Source organism: Syngnathoides biaculeatus, chromosome 6, assembly GCF_019802595.1.
Source record: "Syngnathoides biaculeatus isolate LvHL_M chromosome 6, ASM1980259v1, whole genome shotgun sequence".
Taxonomy (NCBI): Eukaryota; Metazoa; Chordata; class Actinopteri; order Syngnathiformes; family Syngnathidae; genus Syngnathoides; species Syngnathoides biaculeatus.
Window position 1 is genome coordinate 33,399,045 of NC_084645.1, and position 26,229 is coordinate 33,425,273.

Consider the following 26,229-nt stretch of genomic DNA (forward strand, 5'->3'; position numbering starts at 1 on the left):
TATTTTTGAGAAGCCCCATAGCTCAGCGGTTAGAGCATTGGTTTGGTAAACCAGGGGTCATGAGTTCGTCACTGGGGCCTCAACTCTCCAAGAGGTGTAAAAACTGTGCCAAACAAATATGAGCGTTCATCAGATATGTTCCGCTGTGGCCACCCCTAACGGGGCAAGCCGAAAAATTACTAGGAGTAGATTTATTTTTATTGATTGTACATTCCATAAAATAAAACTTCATACTGATTTATTTAGCGTTATATTAACACGACTAGAAATAAGTCCCAATGTAGCAACTGTGGCTAGCGGTTTATTTTCAGTGGTAACGACAACTCAATAGCACTGCTATTTTGTAGAAGCTGGGCAGCATTGTTTGTGACCATTTTTCACAACCACATGCCACTATCAGATATATCTCGTATCACGCTCCATCGGTGAGGGGGTCATCTTTGGTCAGATGTAAAAAAAGAAAAAGGACTAATTTACAGGAGATTACTGCGTCATAGTCGTTGATTTGTCTGCTCAACTTTATTGTACCAAGTGTCGCTCACCAACACAATCCCCAGTGATGACATTTTCATTCATTTTAAAACTGCAAACTCCGCTGAAAAAAAACCCCAATCTTTGCAAGAATTTCCGGACAATTCCACACTTTCAACTTTGGATGGAACAGTTCACGAGGTGAAGTCCATGAAGGCATGTGCGGAGTATGGCGTGGACACTACCGGAAACCTTCCGGATGCACCAGAGCAGAGATGTCAAACCTTTATAGAGGGGCAAGACACATATTTTATGATTGAAAAATCCCATGGCACACCAAGAAAGTAAATGCCACCGAAAATGGATCGATTAATTACTGTATGTACTTCCTGCCATCTAATAGAAGAGGATTTTTTGGTTCTGTCATTGTACCTCACTGGCATAAACAGATGAATAAAAATACATATTTCTTGGAAATAAATGTTTTTTTTTTAGCAATTTACATCAAATTGCTTCCCACGTCACACCTGAAGAGCGCTCCTGGCACACTAATGTACCCCGGCACACTGTTTGGGAATCCCTGCACCAGAGAGAGTGTCCGGAGATAGTAAGGCAGATCCTCTCTGTTCCAACAACAGTGAACATTCCACAGAGCCACTGTAAAAAGTTTGTAGAAAGTCTTTTCAGAAGAGTGGGAGTTGTTATAGCTCCAAAAGGAGAGACTGATTCTGATATACATTGTATAGAATACATAAAAACAGCCTTAAATGAGTCTCCGAGCAGTGAAACCAGTGTGCCAGCTGATGAAAATGTATTGACGGTCAAGTTGTTCCCTTTTACAACTTTGCCAAACTAATTGTACTTCATTGGAGTAATTGAGCAGACATTACCCGAATGGATGGGACATTTATCCCCCCCCTAAATCGCGCTCTTAAACACTTAAAAAAATTGCTGCTTTATGTGGGCTCAAGTAAATAGCCTGATGACATAACCAAGCGGGGCCTTAGGGAGTGGTGTAAAACAAGCACATTCGCACACCGTGCACGTATGTTTCGAGCCAATCAATACACTCGCAAACTGCAACAAAAGAGCAAATCCTTCAATGTTAAATAAACAGCCATTTTTTACGTGAAGAGAAATTGTCCCAGAGCCAGGTTGATGGCTGCCTCGCAAAGCTAATTGTTCTTGAGAGTGCGCAGCGGTGATTTAAGTGATTGTTATACCCTGATGTATCTCCATCAACACCTGCTCTACTGCTTCCCGTACAGCCACAGTTTGACGTCTCTTCTCTGCAGCCTGTTAGGTGAATATTCCACTATTGATTGTTTGCAGGCTCAGCGGCCAGTGTCTTGTTCGCTTCGCCAGAGGTGTGATCAGCCAATGTGGGAACTCATGAAGCCTATTTCATGGTTGCCGGCGAGCGTGCTTTTCCGCGCACACATCATCATTCCCTTTACGGATACAGACAGGCCCGCCCAGACGGTGGTCATAGAACTGGGCTCCTATGGCTGTTGTGGCCGCGCTGAAAGGAGGGAGCGTGGCTCATGGGTTGTACTGAGTGAACACACTGTAAATCTGCTCCTACTTGGGTTCATGTGTATCTTAAATAATTTCTTGAGGTTGAGTGTTTGAAGTTAGGACATTAAAAGTAGAGTTTGCAGGAATATTTCAAGTACACATTTTTCCAACATTGTTTGTTATATGCAGCAAGGTGGGGTAACTGGTTAGAGCGTTAGCCTCACAGTTCTGAGGACCAGGGTTCAAATACCGGCCCCGCCTGTATGGAGTTCACATATTCTCCCCATGTTTGTGTGGGTTTTCTCCCACATTCCAAAAAGCATGCATTGATTGGAGACTCCAAATTGCCCATAGGTGTGACTGACTGTTGTATCTGTGTGCCCTCTGATTGGCTGGCAACCAGTTCAGGGTGTACCTCCTGTCCAATTATACCCTGTAGCTGGGATTGGCTCGAGCACTCAAGCAACCCATGTGAGGATAAGCAGCTCAGAAAATGGATGTATGGATTCACCTGATTTAGAGTCTCCCATTAACCTGAGAATTATGGTTTGGGGTGTGAAAGAAAACCGCAGTGCTTGGTGAAGTCCCTAGCATGATGCCAATTCCATAGAGATCTTTCAATGGAAAGTCAAACCTGGATCTCCTGCCTGTAAGGCATGATGTGCTAAACACTTACGCATTGTGCTCCAGAAGTTGGGGTTTCTTAAATTATTTCTAACACTTTACAATAAGGCTCACTTTTGCGAGTTAGGAATGAGCTGGTAGTGACTACAAAGAACGGTTAAGTTTGGGAGTAGCTTTTTAACATGGTAAGTTCAAGTTCGTGGGCAGCGTTCCATTTTTGGGACATCATTATTTTCACGCATTATATCCTTCAGTACATGAAAATATTTAAGTGTTTTAATCTGAAGCCCTGATTTGGTATCAGGAGAGGATCTTATCGGTCAAAGTTAGCATGGAGTTATTTCCTTTTCCTTCCTGACCCAACATGGCTTCCTCATGTACACATGGACCCACCCTGCCCATGAATGGGTTAAGACATCAAACACTGTTGCCATCAAAAGTAAATAAATAGATTATTAATACTGAATGTAATATTTTATTTGCAATATGTAATATTTTATTTTTTAATTCTGTTCTGCCAATGCTTGCATTAGATCTAATAATAATAATGTCGGCATGGTGCACGACTGATTAGCACATCTGCTACACAGTGCGGAAGATGCAGGTTCAAATCCAGCCTCGCCAGTGTTGAGTTTGCATGTTATCACCGAACCTGCATGGATTTGGTCCGGCTTCCTACCTCATCCCATACACACGCACAGTATCCTAATTGAAAAACTCTAAATTGCGGATAGGTGTGAATGTGCGTGTGAATTGTTGGTTTGTCAATATGTGCCTTGTGGTTGGCTGGTGACCAGTTCAAGGTGTACCCCGCCATTTATTCAGAGTCAGCTGGGCTATGCTCCAGCACGCCCGTGACCCTAGTGAGGATAAGCAGTATGGAAAATGAATGAATAAACAATAAATAGAACATAAAACAAAAGGTCAAATGATAAGGGAAATATTAAAGTGAATAGGCAATTCGGAATGTGTGTGTCTTTTAGTTTGAATTTGAAGAGGGTTCATGAGTGCATCTGGGAGATCATGTGGAAGTGAGTTGAACGTAGATTTGATCGAGCGGGAGGATATGGAAATGTGACGGAGGTCTGCAAGATATTGTGGGGCGAGGTTATTGATGGCCTTCAAGGTGCAGATTTTATATTGAATGCGGTATTGGACAGGGAGCCGGCAGAGTTGCTGCAGGGCAGGAGTGAAGCGACGACTGGAGGGGGCTCCTTGTTATAATATAGGTGGTAGAGTTCTGGAAAAGATGTAGTGCTTGACGTGAGTTTTTGGGGGAGATCACACAGAGAGTTGCAATAATCCAAGTTTACATCTGATGTAAAGATAAGACCTAAACTATGAATTTTTTTATTCAGAATTTCCCCCAACTTTGTTTCACATTGCAAAAACATTATTATTATAAACTACAAGTCATCAGCCATCATTATAATTGTTACATTTTGCCATTGTTGTTGTTGCATTATTGCATAAAACCCTTATTTGGGGCTATAGCACCAGATGTCGATTTGACATGCCTACAGTGACTGTTTTCTTTTGGAATACTGCAAGAAAACAGTGCGTAGGTTGATTGGCAAATGTGTTTGCATATTAGTTTGCCTTTTAAGAATCAAATGGCTCCCCTGGATCAACAGCATCCCCTCATACAAAGATTTTAATAAATCAGACAGCTCATCAACTTGCATTTCGAGACTCCGCTTTAGAGCGCATTACATTAGCATCTCTCAAAAACTTGTAGGTGATCACACAAAATTGGATTGTTTCCTTTTCTGCTGCTTAAGAGCTCAACCAGCGTTACCATTTGAAGTTGTAAACCGTCTCTGGCTTGCATTTGGAAGCCTCAGCGCACAGAAAGCAAAGCCCATTATCCAACTTTGCCCAGGCATCTAACTTCCGCCCGCGTTGAAAGCAGTTAACCGTCATTTAGAAGTCAGAGCTGATGTGCTGCAGGCAAACCAAGAGAACACGAGCGCGAGAACATCAGCGTGGATAAATTGAGTGACGTGACGATTTGCCCCTAGTGAGATGTTTTGCGCAGGCAACAAGTCTGACGGTGCGTCTCAAACCAGCGCGGCTCACAATTCGACCCATTATCTTCACCGACCCAGGTCGGGCTACCTAACGAGCGGGCACTTCACAAACCACCTTGGACTCTCAGAGCTCATATTGCAAAAGAGAAAGGATGCGGATAACCTCACATACGGGGGAGAAGAACAATCCCAAGGTGCTGGGTATAATCTCCTCGGCTGGAACAAAACAGATTGCATTGTGAAGAAGAAGCCAATGGCAAACTTTTGAAGCTCACGTCCAAAGCACGAGCGAAGAAAGCGGTGGCACCGGTGCTGAGCTTTGAAGTGCGCTCAAGAGTTGGCAAGATGAGTGACTGGGCTGCACTGGGATTAAGAACAAACAACTTCCAGCAGCTGACTTTGCTCATAAGTTCTCCTGAGCATGGCCTCCTGGCACAGGTTGATTGACATTTTATAATAAGGAGGTGTCGCACAAAGTTGCCGGAAGCCTCTCCAAGCTGAGGTCAAAATGGATGAGTCAAACTCTTTAAAAGCAGGTTGTCCGGAAAGGTTGTCGGCAAGGTTGCTGCAAAGCAGCGTTTGCAACTTTGATGGAATTTCAGTGGAACCTCTGTTTTCATAATTAGTCCATTCCAGAAAGAATGACTAAAGTCAAAATGCACAGTAATAATCACAAGAGGATATAGGATAAGTTGGATGAATTATGCCAAGCACCAAAAACATTTGAAAAAATATCTCCGCCCCCTCCCCCTTACACTCCATCCAAATAAAAATTATAGCTTTAAAAGAGGAAAAAAAAAGAAAAAATTGACAGGACAAAAAATGAGAAATTGTGGCAATAGCGGCGTAACATCCAGTCAAAAGTATGTACAAAAGCTGAGACAAAAACAGATAAAACCTGAACTATATGAAAACTAGGACATTCATTTTAAAACTGCATACTCCTTTAAAAAGCCCCTATCTTTGCAAGAACTTCCGGATAATTCCATGCTTTCAACTTTGGATGGAACAGTCCACAAGGTGAAGTCCGTAAAGACATGAGCGGAGAAGTATGGCATGGACACCACCGAAAACCTTCCGGCTGCACCAGAGAGTGTACAGAGATAGTGAGGCAGGTCCTCTCTTGTGTTCCAACAACAGTGCACATTCCACAGATCCACTGTAAAACGTCTTTTCAGAAGAGTGGGAGTTAATACCGGCGTAAGATCTCGTCAAAAGTATGTACAAAAGCTGGGATGGGACAAAATAGAGAGATGAAACCTGAAATACGTGAAAACTAGGACATATGAAATTTATTCTACTGCATTCTGGAAAAGGGACATTATAATGGCTTGCATTGTTTATTTGTTTTCTGAAAATGTGTCTATGAGCAAGCTGTCCTACACAGCCAACTCACATAAGAGTGAAATGTCACCAAATAAGTGCTTTCGAGCTCAAGATCTAGAGCCAGTTTTAAGCAACAGCCATAGCCCATGTGCCGGATTCACACGGTGTGTCATATAAACGACGACCTCCGGGAGTCAACAAGCCTTTATTGTCATTATGGTGTTGATGAGTGTCTATATTTATTGCTTTATGAAGAGCTAACACAGTCACAATGAATTCAACACGGTGAGGCAGGCTTTCCACGTTAAAATATATCATAATTTTTCTAGGAAGAATGATACGATTCTGTGTGTAATTCAGCTGACAGCGCAATGTGCACTCTTTCGACAATGATCTTAATTAGAACGTGGCAGGGGAATTCGATAAAGTTCTTCAACAATCATCTATTCATCACAGCCCACGAAGTAAATCATGCAGCCTGATAAAGTGAGTCATCAGGACTGCTAAGACAGGGAAAGTGATTATTGTCCCAAGTCATACATTTATCTCACTTTTGTTACATTTATGGCCCTAATGGCTGCAGATAATGCACAGGGCACACCATCCGTTTCATGTTTTATTTGTTGGGAGTTTGGGAAACCCAAATGAAACATCAGCTTAACTAACCCCCCCACCTTTGGGACCTTGCATGCTATGCCAACTAGGACAAGTACCGACAAAATCCTTTCAGACCTTCCACATCCTGGCCACAAACTCTTCCGACTTTTTCCCCCGGGTAGGCGCTACCGAGAAACGCAAACCAAAACTAGCCGGCGTTCCAACAGCTTCTTCCCCCTTGCGATTAACTTAAACCGCTAACTTAAAATTCAACTGCAACATGCGGCTGAAGACAAATTCCTTGGGTACAACCTTACTTGCCGAATAAAGATGATTCTGATATATTAAATACAGTGCCTTGTGGAAGTATTCGGCTCCCTTGAACTTTTCAACCTTTCCCCACAGGTCAGGCTTCAAACATAAAGATTTAAAATTAAAAGTTGTAGACAAGAATCAAAAACAAGTGGGTCACAATCGTGAAGTGGAACGAAATTTATTGGATATTTTATCCTTTTGTCAACATGTTAAAAACTGAAAAGTGGGACATGCAATATTATTCACCCCCTTTACTTTCAGTGCAGCAAACTCACCCCAGAAGTTCAGTGAGGATTTATGAATGATCCAATGTTAATTGATGATGATAAACGGAATCCACCTGTGTGTAATCAACTCTCCGTATAAATGCACCTGCTCTGTGATCGACTCAGGGTTCTGTTTAAAATGCAGAGAGCATCATGAAGACCAAGGAACACACCAGGCAGCTCCGAGATACTGTTGTGTAGAAGTTTAAAGCCGGATTTGGATACAAAAAGATTTCCCAAGCTCTGGATGAACTGCAGAGATCTACAGCTGAGGTGGGAGTTTGTCCACAGGACAACAATCAATCGTACACTGCACAAATCTGGCCATTATGGAAGAGTGGCAAGAAGAAAGCCATTTCTCAAAGAAATCCATCAAAAGTCTCATTTAAAGTTTGCCACAAGCCACTTGTGAGACACACCAAATATGTGGAAGAAGGTGCTCTGGTCAGACGAAACCAAAATCGAACTTTTTGGCCATAATGCAAAACGATATGTTTGGCGTAAAAGCCACACAGCTCATCACCTTGAACACACCATCCCCAGTGTCAAGCGTGGAGGTGGCAACCTCATGGTTTGGGCCTACTTTTCTTCAGCAGGGACAGGGAAGATGGTTAAAATTGATGGGAAGATGAATGGAGCCAAATACAGGACCACTTTGGAAGAAAAACTGTTGGAGGTCGGTTACACCCTCTCTATTAATCAAGACCTCAGGAGAGGGCGTTTAGAATATTTTACTGATTTTAATAGGGCACGTATATGATCCATGTCATGTATACAGTAGTAGTACAACTGCATGTAGCATGACTTTGGATGTGTCTGTAAAGGGGTTAAAAATACAAGGTAAACAACTGCTACACAAAGCAATGTGGATGAAGCCTTAACGTCAGGCGAGTTGCACAGCAGCATTAGAAAAACAAACTACAAAAGTAAAACGGCAAAAATAATGTTGATTTAGTTCCTAGCACTCACTCACGTTCCACCTTATGTGGTTTTCAAGAACAGTGTGGCCTCTACTAATGTATGCTTTTCTGAGACAACTTTACAAATTATTTACACATAAATTTGAAAAATGGATGCTTATTGTAACTTCTGTCATTGTAAAGTTTATTACTGTAAGATTTGAAAGATTATGACCAATATATATAAAGTACGACAGGCTTAAGATTAGGAACTTAATTTTTTTTTTTTTACAAAATAATATTTCATGTAAAAATCAATTTTTGGACACTTATGTGAAAGCTGCATGGTCTCAGATGTGTTGAACATGAAAAAAAGGGAATGAAAAAAAAAGCAGAAACAAAAGCAATTCACTTGAAATTTAACCGATGAAATTGATTTGAACCTGATATTTCATTTCTGGATGATATTTAAATGTGGCTTAAAACTGTTAAATAAGAACGACAGTAACTTATAATTCTCTTTTTATGCCCAAGTGGACTGTAACACAGCACCAATGCAATAATAAAAATAATGATAACAGCAATCACAATTTTAGGTTGCCTGAGGGGTCCACACATTAAAAACCCCTCACTTGTTATTCTCAAAGTGGCTTTGAGAAATTGACATTTTCAAAAACCAAAAGCAGCCATCAGTCTAGCATTGTTTACATAAATATCCATTTTTCATCACATGCACCTGGTGCTGCGCGTGACTCATTCACATGCGAGTGATGATCACAAATACCACAGTCATTTGATGTTTTGATATTAGCCGCAATAGTGAAACGGAACAGCGTGGACACGTCGCTTGCCATTAGCCTGATAAATGTTTTTCCAAAGCATACATAAAAAGCTGCCAATAGTCATCGGGCTGGTTCCGCTAGATTGGAGAAGCAGCCTGCCGCGGCTTCTGTTGTTGGGCGTGTTATTTGTTCTCCTTTAATTCATCTTCTCTGAGGCCTCTGCGTATTTCCTCGCCCCCGAGGACTGATGAGCATGAGGGCCAAGTCAACAACATAAGGAGAAGACGTGTCAGACAAATTGCTCGGACTGTTAAGTCCAAACGTGCGTCCTCGCTCTTTGAAGGCACCTTGCAGGTGCAACGGTACAAACGGGTTGACAGCTGATTATCTAAATCATTCAAAGTGATGACTACATCACTTAGCTCCTGTAGGACGACATTTCTGATCAATTCCAAACAACTTAATACTATTTTAGGTTCTTAAAAAAAAGTTTTCTGGTACAACACAAGCAGAGTGAGAAAAGAAACTCACGCTGGTAGCCGCACGCTTATTCTAAGATTGTCATCATCACATCGTCAAAACTGACTGCCAGGCATTTATAGTTATGTAATAACACCTAGTCTTGCAGAGACCTTTTGCTTTCTTTTAATATAACAACAACCAAAAGCCTTCAGGGGGCTAAATGTTTATCTCCAAAGGGCACACCCATACAGTTACTGCAGTGCAATAAACAAAGTCATGTCTGCGCTGCAGCACACACCACTCCAACACCCCCCCCCCCAAAAAAAAAAAAAACAAACATCAACCTGATAAAACCAACTCTTACCACTCCCACTTTACACATATTGATTTCCTTTTTTCAATTATCAATTCTAATTAGCATGGAGCCAACTGTGCCACAGGGCATTAGCAGTCAACGAAGGGGGGGGGGGGTGTCAAAGCGCGGAGACTGATGTTCATTCATAGAATATCAATAAGAGCACACCCTCACCAGCGTCATGAGATGATTAATAAAACAAAAGTGCAAATGTTGGGCCCCCTTTTTTCGTCCTACTGTTTTCCAAAATACCTCGTTGGTCCATGTACTTGATGAAAGACGCTCTGAAACTCTGTGCATAGCGACAAATGCATTCTAAATTTGAGACACGACAGAAGATTGCCGTTAACAACTCCGCCAAATTGATATGGGGAAAAAAATGGCAAGTGCTGTATATAATTCCTTTGCACCGTTCTCTGGATGAGTCGTCGCTCACAATGCAGCGCTTTAAAGTGGCGATGTCATTGCACTAGCCAAGGGAAAGATCATTTTCGCTGCATGTAGCACAGCGTTCAAAATACAAAATGGTAGCGATTCCTGTCTGTTGGTTCGAATATGAGGTCAATGACTGGGAGCGAACGGCAGGCAAACTTTAAAAAAAAAAAAAAAAAAAAAAAAAAAAAACTTTGATAATTTTGGTGCAACTCTCTTTTCTCTTCCAGTCACAATGGAGTATAAAATGCTAAAGCCTTGAAGTCTTACAAGATAATCCTCTGTTAACTGGAAAGTGGCCTGCTCGCAGAATGAGCACAAATCCATTCATCCATCCACTTTCTATACTGCCTCTTCTCATTCGGGTCACAGTTTGAGCGCAAATTGCGAGGTGTAACGGTTGAATTTCAGCAGAGGGCTGTACTCGACAGAGTGCCTTCTGTTTAATTTTGCAATTATTTGAGCTCAACTGCTGAATGGAAACATCTCAGACGAAACTGCTGTGTCGCACTCGTATTTTTCTTTGTTCACATTTGTCGCTCACAATTACGCGAAAACCCGACGGACCGGCATAATCAAAACATACATTGAGGTCAGTGGTCAATGACACCGTTTTCCCTCATGTTAGAAAGCTATCGTTTTCTTCTTTAGCCAAACCATTAAATACACCTGCCATGTGCCAGATTATAGACGCGTCCATCACAGAGCACACAAGCAAATTAGTTGTAGCGCCCCAAACCTACCAAATTAATCTAAACACCGAGACGTGGGCCTCACAGAAATTAAGGGATAATTGCTTTTTAATGTTATCACATTATGCAAATGGCCGTTATAAAGTCATAAATTCTTGTGTTGAGTTCCTGCATGCCTGGGCACCACAAGTCCCAAATTACAGTATATTACATTGTGTGAGAAAAGTGAAATGATAAGGATGTTTTGTTGGCAACCGTCAGGTTGACTGTGGAGGTATATATATATATATATATATATATATATATATATATATATATATATATATATATTATATATATATATATATATATATATATTATTCTTTAACATTTAAATGACATACACAGTCAGGAATAATCACATGAAATACTACCACGTGTTCTAAAAAGCATTCCTTCAAATTTAATGAAAATTAACACAATTCAGTGTGTTACAGTGACTGACGAAGACATACCGTAGATAGACGGATCGTAAAAAATGAAAAATCTACAATAATTCTCCAGGATAAAAGTAGATTCTTTTGAGACTTTTCCCCCTGCCAAAAATATGAGGAAAACCTGGCGTTCATGTCAAATGAACCGCTGGCCCCGAACGCATTGTTGTTCTTCCTCGTTCTGAAAGTCACGTAGCCCATGAATAATTCTTTCTCCAGTCTCAAAGTCAAAGTGAAGTAAACTTATGGAGTTTTATGTTTGTGCATGTGGGTGTGGGTGTGGGTGTGGGGGTTTGGGAGGGGTGGATTGAGAGAGAAACAGAGAGAACATACTGTAGTTAGATTAAAAGAGGCCTCAAACAAATGAATTGCGTCATCTGGGAAAAAAAAGACGTTCCAGCAGATGTCAGCATGAACCTTCAATTGTGATTGATTACTAACATTGGAAGAAGAGTGTCTAAAATACTAAAAAACAACACATCAATACATGTAAACACTGGTCACTTTTGATTAAACTAAACAGGGAGACAATGTAAAAAAATGAAAATAAAAAATCCATGTGGATTCATGTTTGAGAGTCCATGCGAGCACTTGTGATATTGATCCGCAGGCCGGGGAGGGGAATAGCAACAATTCAGAAACCTCAGGGAGGAGGGAGGGTGGGGTTCTTGATTTTAGAATCAGTGGAAAGTCATCACTTTTACCCGATAAAAATTCTCCATTAATTACACACAGACATCAGGACATGCTAAGCTCCGACTGACTACAGCTGCTCACATTGGTTGTGCAAATAACTCAAGGGAGTTACCTTTATGCCGTAGACAAAAGTATTAAGACAGAAATGCTTTGCTTCAAACACCCGGAGGCGGCGGGGGGGTGGGTGGGGGGGTTCCTTTCTATTCTAGAAGTGCAAGGCTCACAGATGCCTGCTAGGATGAGCTCCATGCAGAACAGCCCTGATCTCAACACCTTCAAACAACTTTTTAACACCACAACAGAGACTGTGAGCTAGACTCCCTCAAATCCTCACAAATGTTCACAAAATTCTCAGACACACTCCAAAATCTCGCAGTCATCTCAAATGCATTTTTAGGGGTAAATGTGAGAACCAAATGACTTTTTTTTTTTTTCAACGTGTAATGGGGAAGCTGTTCCATTACTTTTGCGTTTTGTGTTTCATCCGATATATTCAGAATTTATTTAGAAACTCGAGTTGGAATGTCCAAAGTAGATTGCAGAAAAGTCCCCCCCCCCCTTTTTTTTTTCTCTCTGTGGCAAAAGAAAATTTAATTGAATTTCAGGCCTTGTAATGTCTGCATTACTCTAATCACAGGAGAGCAGGACACAGTTGTTTATCTCGACCTTGGTGGAATTAACAGAGGGGATTTGTGGAGATGTTAATACTTTGAACAACAACAAAAAAAACTGTTCTGCAAGATTGTAACCTGTCTTTTACTGATCAACCAGTGATTTATTTCATTGATACTCAAAACAATGACATGCACTCTGTGCTTGTGCAAAGAATGCCGTAAACTCCCACCAAAGATAAACAAGGCGCCGAGGTAATTCAGTGTCAGCATGTTAAACAATGCAAATATGAATTAATACATTCAGTCTTTTGTTCCCCTACTTTGTGGCTGTGCATGATTAAGATGCTGGATGAGTTGTCAGCCAGAGATAATGGAAAAGGGGCAGGGTGCCGTGCTATCGCAGGCCCACCACATGCAACAGAACTACCTGAGAGGGTAGCACGAATGTAAGCTGGCGGAGCGCACCGCGGAATGCAAACTACCACTCCAAATACCCAGGGGCCTGGAGGCAAATTTGATTAAAAGTTTGTTTTTCTTCACTTTCAACAAACGGAAGAGCCCGTCGATGCGGCACTGACAGTTAATTGGACTTGGCAGGGCCACGAGTTCATTCGTCAGCATTGTGTGGGGCTCGCCTAGGAGGAGAAAGACAATCGATGTACCTCAGGATGGCCTGTAATCACTGCACCACTGCGATGAAATGCAGGGTTAAACATCAGGAGATTGGAGGGGATCCGAGGAGGACTGCTAATATACCCCAAATGCAGAATCAAGCAAGGTCACACAAACACAGCCACAAGAGGACCAGGCCCAGACGAAGAGCCTAAACGTAGGAGGTTCCTGAGAGACTGTATCATAACGAGACAGTCTGTGCAAATAAAATTCGACACAGGATTTGTCTTCAGTTCTCAGGGTAACGCAGGCCATTACAGTAACACAAAGTGCTCAGTAATTGAGAACCTGAGCGGTGATCATGATGGCTGTGTTACACGGTTATGTAAATTGCTGCCACACGCGCAATCTGGAACACATCCAGATGGAACCTCATCTGACGTCACAGCTTCTTACCCTGCATATATAAACATCAAAACATTGAAATCTGGGCTTCCCTACCTCAGATAAGCATAGATGGAAATTTGTAGTACTTGCTGCGAAAGCAGTAACAGATATTTATGTTCTTTTTTATGATGACACATGAAGGGAAATAAAAAGAGATCTGTGGGCCCACGTGACTTGTTCGGTTTCATTGTTTATGCGCTGATATTGACCAGTAGTCCCAATTTACAATTGTGTGCCTGAGAGCACTTTAATAAGTACCAACAGTAAAAGAAAAAATATTTTTGCCCGTCAGCCATTATTGAATTCCTCGAACATTGTGAAACGCTCGTGTGTTTGCCCCCTTATCACAAAAACTATCGTGTGTGTGTGCGTGTCATGAAGGCTTGAGCAGTCAAAAAGTGAAAAATATGCACCAAGTTATGAAAAGACCCAGTTCCATTGCAAAGAGTTGGAAACTGATGACTAGACAACCTTGAAGACAAGAAGATTCTAGAAAGCGCTCCAACCTGAACAGCCTATGAACATCATTGCAATATGCTGCATGGCAGTGGTATGCAGTGAGGGCCTTGAGAGCTTTCTCTGCTAGCCTAAACACCATCAAAAGCACTTAACCTCAACTACAACTTAAAATTTATTATATAATTTGAAATTGTAATATTGTATGTAATGAATGATATATAAAACAATATATAGTTAATTTTCATTACTCTTTTGTCTTCATTTCACACCATGTTGTTTCCCCAGCTTCCTGTCATGGTTTTTGTCCAAACAGATTCCAGCTTCTGTGTGTTGCTACAAAAATATCATCTGCCCAAGGGCATTCAAATTCTGTATGCATGTGTTAAACGCACACAGTCAACAGAACGCTGAAATGGTCCTCTTTTTTTTCCCCAACCAATCAGATTGTAGATTCACCACTCTGCGCAGAATGCTGCCGGCAAATGTCCGCGCTGCGATTGGTTCAGCTAATAATTGTTTACCACTGATTCGATGCTCGTGAGATTGATTTACTGAGGAGGGCGATGTTTGACAATTAAAAAGAACATTTTCAATTGCACTTTAAGGACTTTGGAAGGCTACATGACCCAAAATAGTTGGTTTTTGGCTTGTTTCAACCGCAAAAATCATTTTTGAGGCACTTTCAGAGCAGCATGTATGACACAATGGCAAACTCAATAAAGGCCGGAGAAAAGAAAGGATGTCTCTACTTTCAGTATGCTGCATTTTATTTGAAGTTTTTACATTATCATGTTGTTGGATTAAATGTAAATACTACAATCTTTTGGGAGTTTTTGAGCTGTTTGGAAGTGATATAGTGGAAGATAAAGGGAACGGTTTTCTTGCTTTATTAAGAATAGTATTCATCCTCAAATATGTAAAGTGCCTCTTCTTTAATGCCAAATAGATGACCTGCATTTTTACTATGCGACATGTTATGAAGAGGTCGATTAGGTCACTGAAGACCATGGTCTGAACTTTACCACCCGCAACAGTAAAATGGAGCATATACTGTATGAGTTTGTGTAAACAGCAAATCGGAAAAGGAAAAAAAATTGAGGCTCCAGGAAAAAAAACAAAAAAAACAAAACTTCAGGCTGCAAAAATGAGCTTCATTTTGGATTAGAATTCAAGAGACACGGGGCCTCTAAATTGTCATCATGGCATTTCTGCTATTTTAGATGCGCTGACCTTCTCTTAAGGACAGCAGATGAGGCATTTTAAATGGCCTTAAAATCGGGCCATCTATGCAGACTCTCAAATGCTCCCTTACTGGATAATGAATGACAAACACTGGTGCGACAGCAGCCACCAGAATACCATGCCTCTAAATGATTTTATCGTTCTGATCATCGACAAAGTAAATGCCACGCCCCCCCACCCCCAACCCCCTCCCATGTATGAAAACACACAAACGTACACAGACATTTTGGGACGTCTCCCAAAGCTAATGAAGTATTGAGGTCATGGGTGCTATAAATCCTGTTTAATGGGATGGCACAAAACTCTCCAGAGCAGAGCGTAGAGTCAGTGTGCGCTCTGGGGCAATGCCCCGCCCAACCAGATAAAAAAAAAAAAAAAAAAATTAAATTAAATTAAATTAAAAAAAATCTACCAAAACAACCACTTCAACTGACTTGACATAAGACGCAAAATAGCGCTGTTAACTTTTAAATGTGAATGTTTCAATTGTCTCCTAACAATAATAAATATGGTCGTACACCCTATCGTGCATCACGTCACCAAGAGTTGTAACTGCACTCCACAAAGCGCTTTGGATATACTACTACTTCTCCCTGGAGAAATAACACTAAACAAAAGTGAAATACAAAAAAAAAAAAAACAAAAAAAAAACCCACAACAACTGGTACAAAATAAATTGTTCTAAGTTATCGCTGTCATTAGACGTGCCTTACTACGCGTTTGTCTAATGAGGAATGCAAACGATTTTATTTGCCGTAATGATCATCAAATACACTCTCAATGGCCATAACTTTTGGAACACAAAAAGCTTGCGTTATAAGATTCAAATGCTAGTTGGTCATAAAAACTAAACAGTGAAATTGCACTTTGAGCATCAGAAATAATTTTAACTGAACAGTTTAATGTGGTAAATCAATTTGGTGGTTGACTGCTGTTACTTCTATTAGAGTATTCAAATGTACTATGAAAATGCACTAGAGAGGACTGAATGGAGAGTTAATGTCGAATAGTACAATAGAACACGAATAGACTAAAGTGGCAGCATGTTGGATCAGCTTGTAAAGCGTTGGCCTCACAGTTCTGAGGACCCGGGTTCAATCCCAGCCCCGCATGTGTGGAGTTGGTATGTTCTCCCAGTGCCTGTGTGGGTTTCCTCCCCAAAACGTGAAACATTAATTGGACATTCTAAATTGCCCCAGATGTGATTGTGAGTGCGGCTGTTTGTCTTTATGTACCCTGCGATTGGCTGACAACCGGTTCAGGGTGGACCCCGCGCCTCTGACCTGTAGACAGCTGGGATAGGCTCCAGTACTCCCAACAACCCTAGTGAGGATAAGTAGCTGGGAAAATGGACGCATGGATGGAATAGACTAAAGTTGAGAGCATCTTTCAAATCAATTTATTTTCTACATCTTAGCTCATCATGTTCCATGTTGCTGTTGTTATTGAGTGCTGGATCTTACAAGCGAATTCTACCTCGTATTTGTAGCTAATCAATCACATATGGAGACAGACAGGTGTCCGTCCACACTCGCATTCAAATCGTCAGTGAGTGGCAACTGAAACCACGCTGTGGAAGTTGAGTAAAAATAACACTAGAGCAACCTAACTTTATTCAATCATCCCCAACTCTCCGGGTGTTTAAAATATTTTCCGTTATAAACAATCCTCCTGATAATTCTTCGTGTATCGATTTTTTTTTTAACTACTGCTACTGCATCTCTCCAAAATGTGTTTTCACACATTAACATGGGGGGACAAAATATTCAAAACAGCTTTCAGTGTGATGCTGTGCGTACCTCGACTAAAGCCAACAAATAGTTGTCAATCAATATGGAGCATGATTATGTTTTAAAGGGCAGATCTTTAGTTTCGGGATGAAATTGTATTGCAGAGGACCAACTACCGGAGACAAATTCCTTATGTGTTATTACATACTTGGCTAATAAAGCAGATTCTGATTTTGATGGATCCCTTTTCAGAATTTGTGTGTGCGCGTAGGAAAGGGGCTGAGGAACTTACTTGAGAGTCTTCCTGCACATGCAAGTCGCACCCGGAGGGTGTAATTTGCATCCTGTAGGTCTGAGGGTGATGCATGTCAATGTCCTGGTGCTGTGGGAGTGGAGGGCAACAATCTGGTTTATATGCACTTCTGAGAATAATGTGTAAATATTGTTCACGGGCGCCAGGGGTAATCCTCACAGGAGCCTTTCCGAAATACATTCTCGCTGCATGTATTTGGTCTGGCTCTGTGTTAATAGTTCAGCGTGTACCTCTCCTCCTGCTGATGATAAGATAGCCTGGATAGTCTCCAGGACACCCGTGACCCTCGTGAGGATAAACAGCTCAGCAGTCAGAAAATGCACGACTAAACAACCAGCCAAATCCATAAGAGAACCCCACCTACAGATATTGCGATGTTCTTCAAATCTTACTTAAGCCAAGGCACCCACCAACCAACAAACTCACAGAAAACCACAAGACAAAAATGTCACAAAAAGTATGAATAATCACGATGATCTTGTCAAAATGAACTCACAGAAGTAGATCTGGGCTCAATTGAACACAAAGCTGACCTCAAATGTAGAACCCAAGACTTATTCTGTTGTATGAATGGCAAAAGATGGATACACAGGTTTATGGTACCTTCTGCCATCCAATGGAAAACATTTTTAATTATTCTAACCATCGTTGTTCTTCTTTGGGAAACATGGATAAACCGATGATTGGATAATTGGATAATTCATCAATAATTTGAAGATAAAGGTCTGTGAAACTGAATGATTTTTCCACTGCACCCCTGCTGGCTGCCCCCCAATTAGCAGTGACCCTGTTTTCAAAGCAAATATAGCTGTTGAGCAACTAGACAAAAGTACCTTTTTGCATGAAAAAATACATCAAAATAGGAGAAAGCTCAAGCTTTGTTGACAAGAATCAAAACAAAAATACTTTTTAAATCTCTACACTGTGAACAAAGAGTAGAAACGCAAAATAATGTTCAAGTGCACAAAAACGAGACACAAACCAGTAATAATCATGAATTAGGTTGTCAGGAGAACTCAAAACTAAATGCAGAACTGTGACAGTTGTGTCCTTCGCTATAGTTTTTGTAGAAGTACCGTAATTCACGGCCTACTGACCGCACCTTGTTATAAGCCTCACCCAGTACATTTGTAAAGGAAATAACATTTGGTACATACATAGGCCGCAGCTGTGTAACAGCGGCAAGCGCCCACATTGAAACCAGAGATATTTACAAAGAAAGACGGCACACAGAGAGTTTAACGCTAGCGCCGCCGCGCTAACAGGGCCGGTTAAAAAAAGAAAAAATACATACTGGTAAAAATTACTGAGACACGGCAGTAATTCGCTAGCATAGCGCTAACAGAGCTGGACCAGTAAAAGTCACTTCCTCGGCACATATATTCTACCAGTCTCACAACTTACCTTTTCCGCTCCAGTGCCCCCCTTACGGCTGTTAGAAAAAAAAAAAATGCACAAATTAGCCTTATCACCGCATAAGCCGCAGGGTTGAAAGCGTGTGAAAAAAAGTCACACCTTACAGGTCGGAAATTACAGTATGTATGTAGTAATTTTTGTGGAAGAAATCCCTTGTGACTCCATACAGATCACAAGGCAGGCCTGGTCCCAGTGGGACTCTGAATTCAAGACCAGGGAGAGGAAGAAATATTTTCTGGCATCAGCAGGTAGATCCTACCAGGTGGGAAAGTTAAAAAAAAATAAATACATAAAAATCTTATATCTTCTGCCGCAAGGCAACTTTGTGAATTTCTCTAAGCTTATCGCCTTCTCCTTGCTGCCCCAACAAACAGTTTGAGTCTTCCCTCTCACCACCTGACACATATACAAAACAGTATCCTGCCAGGTGCTGCTCCACAAACCAGGTCCAAGCCTTTGATTGGGTGGCAAATCACTTGCTGGAAGATAGTCACTTCAGCTTTAGTCCGCTAAAACATCCCACTTCATCTCCAAGCCTGGGTGACATGCTTCTTAATCACATTCAGACATTCCTCATTATGGGAACCACCGCACATTGTGGCCTCTCCCCAACAATGAAAACAGAGAACCGGCTTTTATACGAGTTGTCCTCAAACAGAATGTAGCAATGAAACAAACGTGACAGTGTTGTATGGCAACAATGCTGTGTGTACTTTGTGGCCTGTGAGAGCAAATAATACAACTACATGGGAGTTGATAGTACCCATATCCCCCCCGAGTGTATGTTTCCCAGGGAAAGTATGGAGAAAAAGCAAGACAGGCCATTTACACTACAAAAAGGAGGGCAGATTTAATTTAAGGATTGGCAGCCTTTCCGCATTTTCAACAGATGAAAGCTAGTAAATGAAAAACCTGGAAGAGCGCCTGCGATGGAAATCCAAAGTCATGAATAATGCGTCTGTCTCGGTGCTCAAGTCTTTTAATAAACTGGATTAGCAAAGCACCTGCACACTGTACTGCACCTCTAACCAATCGAGAGTGGGACGCGAGTCTCCTGGGGGACCCCCTGAAGCCTCACGCACTTCCTTGTTGCCACCTCATCCATACGTGTGTGTTTGTGTGTTGGCGGGGAGAGGGGGGGTGAGTGGCAGCCACTGAACCCGCCGCAAGTCTGCAGTGATGCAGGAGCAGGTGATTTACACCCATTTGCTAATAAGGGAATGGCTTTCTTGCTAATGAAAATTCATAGATCCATACACTCACACTACTGATGTAATTTCTCATTCTTTATTGTGACAGGTTGATTTATTGTTGTATACTGAGAATGTGTGGTGTGAGTTTACAGTATGGTTTTGTTCTTGTGAGGCAGGGGTGCGCTGCAGTTACACCACCAAGACACTAGTTGGCAGTGTGGCTTGCCTTTTGTTCATAAATTTCGCAACGTCACAGCTCATAAAGTGCTTTTATAATGAGATGTTTTTATAATGGTCAATACAAACTATAAACACGAAAATTAATACCTCAATTGATTATTTCGATCCAGCTCTCGTATTTAATCTCAGACTATCTCATTGGCTAGTCTGAACAGAAAACCTACAGTAGCAAAAACAAGAGATTGTAGAGGTAAAATGTGACTGAAAGACAGTGGGGAAACATGTTGGCAGATGTGTTACAGTAAATGAAAATATAGCAACGTTCAGCAGTCACATTTATGGAGAAGTGCATTGGGCAGCATGTGGATAAATTAAGGTTATTGCCTCAATGTATAAGTGCATTTGTAAGGAACTGCAAATCAACCCACAGTTTTGATCTGATATGAAGCATCAAACCATGGCCTTTGTTCTAAATATCCATTTGCTTTATTAATCTCTAAATGCAAATTTGTCAATACTCTGTTTATTGTTGAGCAGTTTTCACTTAACATTGACTAGTGTCACCTCCAAAATGAGATCATCTTAAAAAAAATCTGTTTATTCTTGTCTATTCTGCAGACCCAAACAAAGTTGTTCCTCGACATAACCACTTACCAACTTTTGAATTTTGAGATACAAGTAATCACGGATGATTTTTTCCTTCATTTGTCCGCAAAACACTGGAAATTCGAGCACTATGTGGTGGCAGTGAACGGAACTAAAAAGCAGCAGTTTGCTATACTGAATAATTCATCAAAAATAATCTTCAAACCGTTTCAACACCACTCGAAGTTGAACTTTACTGTCAAACTAAACATAAAACAAGTACGGTCAAACTAAAAAAAAAAAAATAACATCCTTTGTATTTAAAACACCAAATAACTGGCTTTAATTCCACTAGCTTAATGCTAACAAACAATGCAAAACATCATAGCCAGGCTAATGAATAGCATATATATAACTCGCGGAGCGGATATTTAAACACAAATGGTGCAGCAAAACATTTAGACAATACAACATTACTCACAGCCATGTGTTCATTATCCTCTTCAAAAAAAAACTAACATTATTGCAGCGATCTGAATAATTTACAGTAGTTGAGTGGACTTCTTTTTTTGTCTGGATGACTGTATTAGACTGTCCCCTGGTGGCCAAGTTGCTCACCCCATCAGCAGCCAACATGAACCCATCAAGATGGAAGTAGTGCTTAATGCTCTACATTCAACTATGTTATGATCCGTTTTTATAACATACTATGGAGAACGTTTTTCCTATTAAAACGGGTTAATGTTGTTTGTTTATCCATTTATTTCAGTGAGGAAAGACAATTTCAGAGGAGTGTTTTGAGTTACAGGCATAGTCACACGCAGCACAAATTAAACTTGTGTCTCAAGGCATGGCCGTATTACAATAGGGTCATTTATAGATTGTATTTTGTTTGTTTTTTTTCCTCCTGTGTGGCATCAGTGAGTATCTGGCATTTATCTGACTGTACAGCATATAAGCCTCACTCCGCCTTCCCATCTTTTTGCCATTTTACAAATCGTGTTAAAAACCCGCAAAAATCGAAAGAGCGACGTTATGGCTTGTTAGAGCTCGGCATTGATTTATCATCGTACGGCCACAAGTCACAGGCAGCAGTCTAATCGTGACTAAGATCATAACAGAGCGCTCGTGAGACACAGGGGGGGCTGCAGCCATCCATCCATCCGTTAAGAGTCATCAAGCGTATCACTTCCACTTCCAGCAAATGAAAATGAATTCATTGGGACTTACCTGCTCCATTGGCTGTGTTTGCAAAGAAGAAAGGATACAAAGCTAAGTAGCTTTGCGATTGGCTTACACTGAGGCAAATGCTTCTAAACTAAGAGGCTGTGAAAGGCATTTAGGCAGAAATGAGTCTAAGTAACTAATAGTGACTGTGAGGGGGAGGTGGAGGTGGGGAGGAGGTGGGTTGGGGGGTTTTGGGGGGGGGGGGCAGGTGCACTCACCACTGGAGCAGTCGAGTCCGCCCCATCCTGGCTCACACTGGCAGGTATCAGGAGACACGCAGCGGCCGTGGACGCACTCTTCTGTGCACAGAGCTGCAACACACACGAGCGCGCACGTGTGAGCGCCAGTGTAGGTTATGAGTGTGTTACGCACAAGCACGACTGGAAAACAACATAACACTGTAATAACCCATATAATGACCGCACAAATATATCTATATCGTCTTTTTTTAAAATGAGACATTAACAACATCGTAGATTAATCAAAGATCAAAATGACTTCACACAGAGATCCCGTATAAGAGTTACGACAAAAAGATTTGAATTTTGTCCATCTCCTCCATCATCCATCTCTTTACATAAGCAAATGAGAATATTGATGCAACTATGTAAGCTTTCACAATGTGACAAAATGTCCTGCAATCAGGTAAAAGAATGTATGGCAACATCGGCACCGGAATGTAATACTTGTGAATGAAATGAGTGTTAAACCTCAACAATAGGTAAAAATGGCACATTCCTTTGCGCGGAAACCCAATAATAACGTTTAACTATTGGCGCAAAGTGTCCGAGGTGGGGGGTTTCATTGTACGGGTGGTACAAAATAAATGAGGCCTGCTCATTGTGCTGCACATGGTTGCAAATACTGTGCACTCACAACAAGGACTGGACTGGACTCGACTCAACCTTTCACAGGTAAAATTAAAAGTAACTTTTTCAAAAGTTCCATATGGATCCCACAAGCTTTGGCCTTCACATAAAACTCAGTTGCGAAATGAGCAGGTTCTGATTTCTATTCAGTATAAATCCATTGGCTTTGACGGGAACATTGCCCCCACCGACGTGGCCGCTCTGCCAGCCGGCCGGGCTGCAACGGCGTGCTGGTCTTCTCTTCGTATTTATGGGCATTCCCTTCACACAGGCTTTTTCCTGACTCTGATCTGGCCCGATGTCTGATAGGGAGCTCCATCTGTCTCCTGCTGTTGAGAAATACTGCAGTCATCCATTTTCTATAGAGCATTAGAGTGAGGGATGAACTTGAGCCCATCCCAGCTGATTTATTTCTGTTGGGGAGGGCGGAACACCCAGGACTGGTCACCATCACAGTGTTCTCCAATGTATCCCATGTCGCTGATTGACAAGTTGTCCATTGTGCCCTGCCTTTGTACTCTCTATTTAATTGAAGAGGCGCTACGACACGTCAAAGTTTTAATGATACGCGATGGGCAAATGTTTGTATGAAACGTTTGAAAACCACTGCTCTCCATCCATCATATACAATGAAGAAAATAAATATTTGAACACCATGCTATGTTGCGAGTTCTCCCACTTAGAAATCATGGAGGGGTCTGAAATTTTCATTGTAGGTGCATGTCCACTGTGAGAGAGATAATCTAAAAAGAAAAATCCAGAAATCACAATGTATGATTTTTGAACAATTTATTTGTGTGATACAGCTGGAACTAAGTATTTGAACACATGTCTATCAGCTAGAATTCTGACCCTCAAAGAGCTGTTAGTCCGCCTTTAAAAGTCCACCTCCACTCCATGTATTATCCTGAATCAGATGCATCTGTGTGAGGTCGTTAGGTGCATAAAGACACCTGTCCATATGGCCAAAACCAAAGAGCTGTCCAAAGGCAGCAGAGACAAAATTCTATAACTCACAGAGCTGGAAAGGGCTACGGAGAAATTGACAAGCAGCTTGGTGAAAAAAAAAGGTACACTGTTGGATCGATCATTAGAAAATGGAAAAAGCTAAACATGACGGTCAATCTCAATCAGATTGGAGCCCCATGCAAGGTATCACCTCGTGGGGTCTCAATGATCCTTAGAAAGGTGAGGAATCAGCCCAGGACTACACGACAGGACTTGGTCAATGAACTGAAATGAGCTGGGACAACAGTTTCCAAGGTGACTGTTGGTAATACACTAAGACGTCATGGTTTGAAAGCATGCATGGCACGGAAAGTTCCCACCCTGCTTAAACCAGCACATGTCAAGGCCCATCTAAAGTTTGTCAATGACCATTTAGATGATACAGAGGAGTCACGAATGATGAGTTCCATCCCAAGAACACCATCCCTACTGTGAAGCATGGGAGTGGTAGGATCATACTTTGGGTTTTTTTTCTGCACTTGGGACAGGACGACTGCACTGTATTAAGATGAGGAAGACCGCGGCCACATATTGTGAGATTTTGGGGAACAACCTCTTTCCCTCAGTCAGAGCATTGAAGATGGGTTGTAGCTGGGTCTTTCAACATGACAGTGACCCGATGCACACAGCCAGGAAAACCAAGGAGTGGCTCCGTAAGAAGCATATCAAGGTTCTGACGTGGCCTAGCCAGTCGCCAGTCCTAAACCCTATGGAAAATCTTTGGAGGGACCTGAAACTCCGTGTTTCTCAGCGACAGCCCAAAAAACCTGTCTGATTTAGAGAAGATCTGTGTGGAGCAGTGGGCCAAAATCCCTCCAGCAGTGTGTGCAAACCTGGTGAACAAGAAGTTTGACCTCTATAATTGCAAACAAGGGCTACTGTAACAAATATTAACATTGTTTTTCTCAGGTGTTCAAATACTTATTTGCAGCTGTATCACACAGATTGTTCAATCAAAAAAAATATATACATTGTGATTTCTGCATTTATCTTTTGAGATTATCTCTCTCACAGTGGATATGCACCTATGATGAAAATTTCAGACCCCTCCATGATTTCTAAGTGGGAGAACATACAATATAGCATGGTGTTCAAATACTTAATTTCTGCACTGTATACGTTGAAAAGTAATACAAAAAGTACTATGCATGTGTAATGAGGACTAATATCTTTAAATGCTAAACGGGGCTATAAACAGGCCACTGTTTAAGTATCAAGGTGGAACAATAGAGTTCTTAAACACTCATATTCAACATCCATCTATATTATTTGACAGCAGATTTAATAATTTCTCCACAGTGGGGACTTCATCAACATCTCAGTTTATCACAGTTGTACTCCCCAGATCGAGCTGATAGAAGCAGGCAGAGGCATGACAGAGCGAGCTGTAAATCCTCTCTAATTTGATCGGCGTGTGCTTTGTCATGTCCTCGTACTTGTAATACAGTGAGGGCGAGCACTACGATGTTTACCAAGTATGTGCGTGTTGTCTTGATCATTCTTATTGAGCAACACGGAACGCAACTGATAGGATCTTATTTGTATTCCTGTGCGTGTGTTGAGGGAGCTTGGAATGATCTGCTGGGTAGAGGTTTTAGCATTTTTTTTGGGTTGTAGTTGTATGGAACAAAATAAAATCCATCACAAAAATGGGCATTTAGCATGGAAAAAAAAAAGCAAACTTAGAAGACAAGGTCATGACGCTTGCTGGGTTAAGACAGACACGCTCTTATCTCGACGAAAGAAGGCAAGCATGATGGGAATTCAGCAGTTCAAGCACTTGTCCTGTGGTGGGATGATACAGCCAAGGACAGCAAAACAAACAAATTCCTGATCGAACTGCATCCAAATGTTGCTTTTTTTGTTTTCCGCCCTCATATCATGGCTTGGAATAAGACAACAGGGCAGCACAATAAGCTTTGAGTTGATTTTCTCAGCTCTGTGTGGGATATCACAGATCCCATCCTGCAGACAGAGAGGTCAGCGGGAGCTGGCAGCATGCCTAAAACTGTATGAGGATAGATTATCACTCAATTATCCTTCGATGAGGATCCGCTAACGGCAGGGGAGATGAGGCCGGAAAAGGGGGGAAAAGGGAGAATCCCAAACAGCCACAAGCCGCTGCTAATCACAGAAATGCTCTGGAGGCAAAAACGGTAAACCAGAGATTGAAAGATAATGCAGGGCAGATTTCGGAGCGTCGGTATTCTGGCACGGAAAGTGTCTAATTAAAACGAAGCAAGGGAAAGAAAAGAGGAGTCTGTCCAGCGTAGGTGCTGACGAATTTGCAAGATCGACTACCTGTAATCAATGAGGCCGCGATATGCAGAGTGTTCAAAATGAGGAGACGAATTCAATGTCACAATGAACTGATTTGATTTTGTTTCAATCAGCAA

General features: G+C 41.5%; 1 protein-coding gene across 5 annotated transcripts in view; it reads right to left on the reverse strand.

The window, feature by feature from the left end:
* The window catches only part of megf11 (multiple EGF-like-domains 11), a 126,243-nt gene that overhangs the window by 52,154 nt on the left and 47,860 nt on the right, over window positions 1-26,229 (reverse strand). For all 5 annotated transcript variants that reach the window (XM_061821595.1, XM_061821594.1, XM_061821596.1 and 2 more), the window contains one exon: window positions 22,175-22,267. In XM_061821595.1, the coding sequence (XP_061677579.1) occupies window positions 22,175-22,267 (93 nt within the window). The remainder of the gene's footprint in view (window positions 1-22,174; window positions 22,268-26,229) is intronic.